The following is a 9221-nucleotide window of genomic DNA, read 5'->3' as shown; positions in this document are numbered from 1 at the left end:
AGTTAACATACCCACACTGTTCAGTTAACATACCCACACTGTTCAGTTATTTCAGACACACAAACTTTTCAACTTTCAAACTTAAACGGTGCGCTCCCAGCGCACGTACCGGCAGTGATCTACGGCAGTGGTTTTCAACCAGTGGTACGGGGACAAACTGTCTCGCTCTCGTAATGTCTGTCTGTCTTGCTCTCGTTCTGTCTCTCGTACCACTCTCGGTTCCACTTTTACTTTTGCGCGCTACCTGTCTCACTCTTTTCCGGCCTCCAGCTTTTCCTGCTGGAGCCCGCCGCTTAAAGGTGGGGGGCGCGGGCCGGCCATAGAGCCCATAGAGTTAAAGGTGGTGGACTGTAACCTGTAAAATCCATAGATTTAGGAGGTCCCCTAGTGGCCGTTAGCTGTAAAAATCCATAGATTAGCCGCACCGTTATATAAGCCGCAGGGTCGAAAAATGGGGAAAAAGGCGCGGCTTATAGTCCGAAAATTACGGTACTTGTTATTACATCCTAAACAGTGTTGTCTGTCTTTACCCTCTACAGCAGGCGGGGGGCAGGCGATGTGACACAGGACCCTGAGAGCAGACACCATGCCAGTTCCCTCAGCAGTCAACACATGTTCCACATTCTGCAGTCAAGAGAAGACACAAGTAAAAAATGACATATAGCACTGTTATTTGCATACAACCTTGACTCTACCAGGCTAATGGGCGGTACATTTTTGAGCCGTTCAGGCTTGTTGGGGAAGCTCTGCATGTCAAGGGGATACTATATAAACATGATTTATAGTGTGTGACTTGTTGCTTTGTTCACAGCTTAAGTGGTTTGTATAGCTTGAATGAGCCACTTTTTCAGCAGCTTGCTTATAAGTGGTGAGAACAATTTTTGATTTTTTTGATTTGATTTTGATTTTGATATACTTTATTAATCCCCGTGGGGAAATTGTTTCTCTGCATTTGACCCATCCTAGTGTTAGGAGCAGTGTGCTGCCATTTTGAACGGCGCCCGGGGAGCAGTGTGGGAACGGTGCCTTGCTCAGGGACACCTCGGTAGCACTTGGTCTTGCCGGGACTTGAACTGGTGACCTTCCAGTTGCCATGCCAAGTCCCTATCGACTTCGCCACCACCGCCCAACAATGTACGGTTTTTCCTCATGAAATAAGCTCTATAACTCTGCATTAAATAAAAATGATGAAACTGTAATCTAAGACTCCTTGCAGTTTATGTAAGAATAAGAGACTGATTACTTTACTGAAAGAGTGAATACATAACCCGAGTTATATGTCATAATCAAGTCATTGGCAGCAGCCAAAACTCTTTCAACTGAAGACATTTATAACTTGCTGACTTAAAAAGACTCAGAAATGATTAAGACTGTCTGTTGGTGGTGCAGGGGAAATGCTGCCTTACTTCAGCACTACGTCATGTATAGGAGAGAGCTGTACCTGTTTGATGTAATCTATGAGGACGGGAATGCTGCCGATCTCAAAGCGTATTTTATCCAGAGGCTCCAGCCATTTGCCAAGCTCTGAAGTACCAAGGAAGAACAAAACATAAACAATTAAAAAACTGAAGATTTAGATTTTAAAAAATGGACACTTATGGTATGATAGTTTAACCGATTTGTTCCAGGAACTGACATTTTGAATTTGCTGTGATGAACAAGTTTTCATGTCCCATGTTCCCAAAGAATAAATATAATAAATGGTTAGAACATTACTGTATCTCAAAAAATACAAAAAGTTACATTTAAATATGCCATCTGTGAGGTCATGACAAGTTGAATATTAAAGAAATGCACACATATGCTGTGTGAATAAATACACACATTTAATAAAAAACAATGATAGCGAATTCCTATTTAAAAAAATTCTTGACTTCATAGTTCAAGTGATCTTAACAATTTAAAGTTTAATGTAACGTACTTTGGCACCAGATTTCAAGACTTTAGAAGAACCGATAATGCATTTATTGTCATCATATTAAATAATAAATGTACCCTGTAACTTGGCATTGGTGTCGTCAGCCTTGGCTATAGCGACCAGTGGAGCGGCATATTGTTCCATCGTCCTCAGGTCGTTGGAGGTCTGCACCACGAGGAGCACCAGCATACAGGCGTAGTTATAGGTCACTGCTTTGCGAGCTTTGGCCTCACTAGAAGAAAAGATTACAAAATAAGTCAAAACATACTCAGAAGTCATACATTTAAATAAAACCACTGCATAAAGAAAAGGACATGAGTAGGAGACAGCTGTACCCCTGTCCGTCCTTGCTGTGGTGCTGGAGCAGGGTCACCAGACACGACAGGTTGTTCTCCAGGCTGAAGACGTGGGCCACTGCACTGCGGCCGGTCTGAGTGAAGGTCATCAGGTAGAGGGCATGAAGCATGCCCAGGACCTCCGGGTTGTCCCCTTCCTCTAGCCCAACCCCCCCCTCTCCTCCTGCAGCCACATGGCTCATGAGCTCGGACACACTCTGCAGAGCGTGCAGAGCCTGCATCAGCCACACGCCAAAGCCCTCCTCCCCGAACCCTGGCCCCGTGACCCCTCCCTCTCCCCCTGTAAAGGTGGTGTCCTCGCACTCTGCTTCTACCATTGACGCCAGGAGACGCAGCAGCAGGTTGGTGGGAGTGGGCTGAGCGAGAAGGAAGAGCAGTCCTGACTGTGTGAGCGACAGGAAGCGGAGGATCTCCCGGACAGCCTGGGTGACCCCGAGGTGACCGGCCGCTGCAGCCGCTGACAACACGGCCACCGTGCTCTCCAGGAAGTGGCACGCATGCATATACCTGAGGGATGAGAAGGTGCATTAATACAAACCCAATCAAGGAGTCCCAGCTCCATTCAACTTTTAGTTTATTTTTCAGACGTTTTCAGTCTTATGTTCGAATCTGTGACAAAACAATACAAGTTTATGCAGACTGTGGGGGAAACTTCTGAAGCAATTGGAGTCAGGACTCAGAGAGACACGATGGGAGCTGGAGCTTTGCTGGCAAACACTGACGGTTTATTTGGAGCTTCGGCCGGAGAATTCAAAAGACATGTCACGGGCCACGGTCTGACCACACGGTTGAGATGCCAAACCAATTCTGAAGAAGCGTCCTGTAGCTCCAGGTTTTAACTAGTTCGGAGTGTAATAATCAACATTCTTCAATAAATAGACCAAACAGACACTGAATTTGTTGTCGCTTATGGCTCGGGGTCAACTACACCCAGAGAAGGATGTGTTCCAGGTGTCCCACAACAATAACTATCTCTGACCAAGAGTTGCCCGGTCACAAACTGGTAACAACAACAAAATGCTAGGGCAGCCCCTCCTTAAGGGAGATAGCATGCTGCCCAAGGCTGGGCATCTGCGTCAGAGGACAAAGGGTACACATGTATACAGAATTATTCCCTGACACAGACCATAATCGTTTATTAAACCTAATATTTTTAAGTTTATTTTTTTGTACAATACAATACGCATTAAATGTATTGAGTGAAATGTCAAGAAACTAAATAAAATGCATGTGTTTTATATTTTTTCCAAAACGTATGACCTCTAGTGTGTATATGGGTTTTGGCTAATTGAAATAAATACATACAGCGTTCATAATATATATTTTTTGAATACCTATTTTTTGTATTTAAGTGTATTGTAAACGTAACTTGTCTTTCTTTTAAACACATTTGTTAATCTTTGTTCCTCTTTCATACTATCTCTCTTTAATTTGGAACAACTTCTGAATGCAGTCTGGAAGCTTCTTATCTTTGTACTTTTTACACTAGAAGTGCTGTTCTATTTGTTCCACCAAATCTCTACACAAACATACGTTTATAATTCACATACTTGTTGGTCTATGGTAATTAGCTCCGTTTACAATTCTTATTTGTGGCAAAAAAGTGGATTATATGTATGCCTTGTAGAAAGTAGGTGTGTATGGAACTATAAAAGAATGTTACAGACACTTCAATCCAATTTCATCAAATATTGAAATTGGATTGAAGTGTCTGCACTGTGTGAGGTTTGAGGTCATATGTGTTTGTCTGTTTACCTGTACAGTGTCGGGTATGGATCGTCCCTCTCCTGTGGCCCTGTTATTCTAGCACTGGTGGGGAAGGCTTTGACAGGTGGCTGCACCATGCAGTAAGGGGCCGTCTCTAGCAGGTGATGTAACTCTTCCAAAACCCCTGCCAGCCGATCCAGCTCAGCCTCGCTCACAGGGGACGAGTTCAGGGACGGCTCCTCTTCCATGGGGATCTCAGAGTCCTCCATCTCCTCCTATGATAGTTAGCCATGATTATCATAAAACATGTACTAAGTTAGTAACATGTGTGTGTGAGAAAACGTGTGTGTGTGTGTGAGTCTACCTGCTGTGGTTCACTCAATGTTGCTGCTGCCCGCTGCAGGTCGACCAGCACCTCATACATGTGGCTCTTCTGTAAAATCGCGTTGCCAGCAGTAATGACTCTCACTGTTTCTTCACGCAGGAACATGTGGACTAAACGCTGTGAAAAGGACATACAGCAAAGTGTGAGGTATGAGTGAGGCAAAAATGTAACATGATTTACTTACATTACAGCCAAGGCAGTGAGTGGTTCAATGAAACACAAGTAGATATAACAAAGAATATTGGCCTGACTGAGTCTGAGAGTAACTCAAGGTAAATGGTAATGAGCAGCATCTCAAATAACTTTGACACATACGATTCATCCATTCACACAAACATCCACACACAGGCAGCCTAATAAGCTACCACCTGCCCAGGGGAGACTCATATTCACCGCCTATGGTTCATTTCATGCTGTATTTAAAGGCCAGCTCACACTTGGATCAAATGTAAGGCTTGGTTCTATTTGGGATTTGTATTCATCTGTTTAAGCACATCAGGGAAGATCAAGTAATTTCATCTAATTCTTGTTTCTTATGCATTTAATAAAAAAATTCGACAATATACTATTTTCAAGTTTGTACACTTAGTGATGCTTACCTGATAGCCACTCTTCTCCGACTCTCCTGCATGTAGGAAAGCCTCTGCTCCAGCGGGAATACTGGTCAGAGCCCCCAAAGCTCTCAGGATGCTCAGCTTCAGTGTAGAGGAGACATGGTCCGCTTGGATGAGCTCCAGCAGCACACCGAGAGCCCCTTCACGCAGCAGCACCGAGAGGCCCTGTGGGCACTCGGCAAGCTGTGATAGTAGCTTGGCACCAGCTTTCAATTGTCTGAGATTAAGAGCAATGGGTTGTTTCAGAGCAATCTCCATATTCAGAGCTTGGAGCGCCCATTGTGCTAAAACTCCAACAGGTTCCTCCAGCTCGCCCTCTCCTTGTTTGATGAAATGAGCGAGGCCTTTGGCCAGTAGGGCAGGGGCCTCTTCTAGAGCGGGGACCCAGCGGGCATCCCTGTCCTCTCCAAAACTGGTCAGCAGCTCTTTGAGCTGGGCAACAGCGTCTGCCTCATTATCCACTGCTGGTCCTTCTGTACCAGCAGAGTCCATGGGCTCTTCCACAATGGCTTTCTCAAACTGGGTATCAAAGCGAGTCTTGTACGGAGGGGTGAAGTAGATCAGGGGTCTAAGTTCTCGCTCATATGGGTCAAACTGGACAGGTGGGACAGAGGCCAGGTCCTCAGGAGTGTATTCCATGTCAAACGTGGGCAGCTTGAAACTGCCATTATCCAAATCATCCTCATCACTGGAAATCTGCTCGTAGCCGTCATCACCTGAGAGACAGAAGAAAGGGGAAATTTGACAATATATATTAAAAAAGATCCATCATAAAACATGTGTCAAAAATGAATGAAATGAGGAGGCAAGCGACTACTACATATTCCCTAGCTAATTCACACACAAACCTTCATCACTCCACTCATGCTGGGTTAGTTTGACATGCAGGATGAGACACAGCACACGCACCAGCCATGGCTGTGAGGATGTGAGAGGTAGACCTCCACATGACAGCTTATGATACCTGTCATAAGCCTGCAGAGCAGCCCCGAGGTGAGCTAGCTCAGAGTTTGGAGCACCAGACAGATGACGATGGAGGCAGCATGCCAGAGAAAACACACTCTCTAACTCTCACTCATGCCAAATGGACCCGTCCCCCGGGGAGTTTGCATCCATTTGGGATTGCAGACTATCCTACTCTCACAAAACAACTCCCCTACCTTCCTCCATCTCCTCGTCCTCACCCTCATCTTCCTCTTCTTCTTCCTCCTCTTCCGGGACACTCCCCTCAGTCCGTGCATCTTCTTCCTCCTCTGGCTCCTCCTCATCGCCCTCTTCCTCTTGTTCAGCATCTGAGTATGCTTCGTCAGCAGGCAGCGATCTCTCAGGTGACACGGCCTCCAGGTAGTCTTCTCGGCCCTCTATTGGCTCCACTTTGACCGGGCCCACTGTAAATGTCAGAAGAGGACACACGGTTCAGTTAACATACCCACAGGGTTCAGTTAACATACCCACACTGTTCAGTTAACATACCCACACTGTTCAGTTAACATACCCACACTGTTCAGCTAACATACCCACACGGTTCAGCTAACATACCCACACTGTTCAGTTAACATACCTACAGGGTTCAGCTAACATACCCACCGTTCAGTTAACATACCCACAGGGTTCAGTTAACATACCCACACTGTTCAGTTAACATACCCACAGGGTTCAGTTAACATACCCGTACCACAGTTCAGCTAACATACCCACAGGGTTCAGCTAACATACCCACACTGTTCAGTTAACATACCCACAGGGTTCAGCTAACATACCCACCCTGTTCAGTTAACATACCCACCCTGTTCAGTTAACATACCCACACTGTTCAGTTAACATACCCACACTGTTCAGTTAACATACCCACAGGGTTCAGCTAACATACCCACACTGTTCAGTTAACATACCCACACTGTTCAGTTAACATACCCACAGGGTTCAGCTAACATACCCACACTGTTCAGTTAACATACCCACACTGTTCAGTTAACATACCCACAGTTCAGTAACATACCCACACTGTTCAGTTAACATACCCACACTGTTCAGTTAACATACCCACACTGTTCAGTTAACATACCCACAGGGTTCAGCTAACATACCCACAGGGTTCAGCTAACATACCCACACTGTTCAGTTAACATACCCACACTGTTCAGCTAACATACCCACAGGGTTCAGCTAACATACCCACACTGTTCAGTTAACATACCCACACTGTTCAGCTAACATACCCACACTGTTCAGTTAACATACCCACACTGTTCAGTTAACATACCCACACTGTTCAGTTAACATACCCACACTGTTCAGTTAACATACCCACACTGTTCAGTTAACATACCCACAGGGTTCAGCTAACAGTTCAGCTAACATACCCACAGGGTTCAGCTAACATACCCACAGGGTTCAGCTAACAGTTCAGTTAACATACCCACAGGGTTCAGCTAACAGTTCAGCTAACATACCTACAGGTTCAGCTAACATACCCACAGGTTCAGCTAACATACCCACAGGTTCAGCTAACATACCCACAGGGCACATGTACAAATCTATTGTATGTTTATAATTAAAATTGTCTATTAAATAAGAAGTACATCTTATCACACCTGTACTATGTTACACTATCTTATTGTTGTCAAATCTTTGTTATTAGGGGTTGTTTGTCAAAAGCTTATTTTGGAGGAGTTACAAGTTAGAAATGACAAGCTGTATAAAAAAACAGTGGCAGATATAATGTGATAGCACAGTGCAGTTCTCACCCGTCACTTGGACCTGCTCTTCATCATCATCATCTGGGGGCGGAGGACCAGGCGGAGTACGAGGTCCCCTTGGTGCAGGTCTGGGTGGGCTGCCATTGTACTGCTCATCTTTTTCCCACTCTAAAAAAAAGCAATAAATTGACAATATAAAAAGCTAATCTGGGAAAATAAGAGATACTGTGTTTATTGGCTGGTTTAGTATCAGGGGTGTGGAGGCGAGAGCGTTGGGTACTTTCGGTTCAATTATGCGCACCTTGTTTGATGATCCGCTTGGGCCCGCTTTGCTGTTGAGGTGGGGGAGGTGGAGGAGGAGGGGGGGAGCCTGCAACAGGTCCATGTGAGCGATCTGCTGTCCCGTACACTGCTACAGTCAGAGTGGTGTACCAGCCACGCAGCACTAAGCCGTCTGTGTTCACCTGTGTGCACAAACCCATTCGGTTATTCACAATTCAACAGAGAAATACAAATACATATCTGTTTTAGGTCAATCATTTACCGTTTCCACGTGGGTCTGAACACGATGGACTTGTTCTCGTCATATTCCAGACTGAGGGCAGAAAGCAGAACAGAGCAGTATAAAACATCAGTGAATATAGATAGATAGATAGATAGATAGATAGATAGATAGATAGATAGATAGATATAGATAGATAGATAGATAGATAGTAGAAGAAGATAGATACTTGATAACTAATCCTCAATTTGGGGAATGCTTTTGTTTACTAGGAAGCAAGTGTGTTTCAACATTTAAAATACAAATTACTTAGAAACGTGGAATAGAGTTAAACAATTTAAAAAAAGTAAAATTAGGCTTATACTACAGGAACATTAGGCTTATACTATGGGATATTTATTATCAATGCTGAACATCCTTTGAACTTGTGTTTGTTGTTCATCCTCTTAGAATTTAAAAGTTAGTTAAAAATACGCATGGCGAATGCAATTAAGTCTAGAAATCAGGTTAAAAGTCCTGGATAAACCCTGTTCCCCAAACAAGCGACAAAATTGTTGGAATTTTGGTCTAAAAGCACTCCTCATCACCTGTGATTCTCCCCGTTCCTTTATCTAATCAGGGGCTTAAGTGGGCAGAATACTACTCATTTTTTTTCCTTGCAAGGCTACCAGACAGTTTACGTCCACTACGAAGATCACTGGAAGTTGTTAGCTGTGTTGGGCAGGAATTCTGGGGGCACCGTGTGTCATCATTCTATAAATAACTATCAATGTACTGTGATACTGTACGCATGGCATATATTGCAGATTTTTTAATAATCTAATTTTTAGGGTGAACACCACACCGAACACCGCAACATCTGTTAAAAGAGGGAAAGACACACCATGTGCGACAGCCCACAACACCACACAACGGGCCGGGTGCGGGCGCCGCCCTGGAGCACGTTTTTTTTTTTTTCTGAGTGAAAATTAAGCCTGTGTTTTTTTGTCAAGTATGAGTCAGACTGTAATTCCTATTCACTTCACGGTCTTTGTTGTGTA

The 9221-nt window shown here is 44.4% G+C and overlaps 1 protein-coding gene across 1 annotated transcript in view; it reads right to left on the bottom strand.

Moving 5' to 3' along the window:
- virma (vir like m6A methyltransferase associated) overlaps window positions 1-9221 on the bottom strand; it is a 19881-nt gene that overhangs the window by 7109 nt on the left and 3551 nt on the right. Inside the window, exons 4-14 of the mRNA XM_010787058.1 lie at window positions 8231-8274; window positions 7981-8148; window positions 7728-7847; window positions 6141-6368; window positions 4966-5696; window positions 4346-4483; window positions 4030-4256; window positions 2254-2781; window positions 1996-2150; window positions 1442-1524; window positions 531-624 (exon numbers count right to left, since the gene is read on the bottom strand). Of these exons, the coding sequence (XP_010785360.1) occupies window positions 531-624; window positions 1442-1524; window positions 1996-2150; window positions 2254-2781; window positions 4030-4256; window positions 4346-4483; window positions 4966-5696; window positions 6141-6368; window positions 7728-7847; window positions 7981-8148; window positions 8231-8274 (2516 nt within the window). The remainder of the gene's footprint in view (window positions 1-530; window positions 625-1441; window positions 1525-1995; window positions 2151-2253; window positions 2782-4029; window positions 4257-4345; window positions 4484-4965; window positions 5697-6140; window positions 6369-7727; window positions 7848-7980; window positions 8149-8230; window positions 8275-9221) is intronic.

This window comes from Notothenia coriiceps, unplaced genomic scaffold (assembly GCF_000735185.1).
Source record: "Notothenia coriiceps isolate Sejong01 unplaced genomic scaffold, NC01 NC01_scaffold00029967, whole genome shotgun sequence".
Taxonomy (NCBI): domain Eukaryota; kingdom Metazoa; phylum Chordata; class Actinopteri; order Perciformes; family Nototheniidae; genus Notothenia; species Notothenia coriiceps.
Note: the sequence above shows the minus strand (reverse complement) of the source record. Positions and strands in the feature narration are given on the sequence as shown.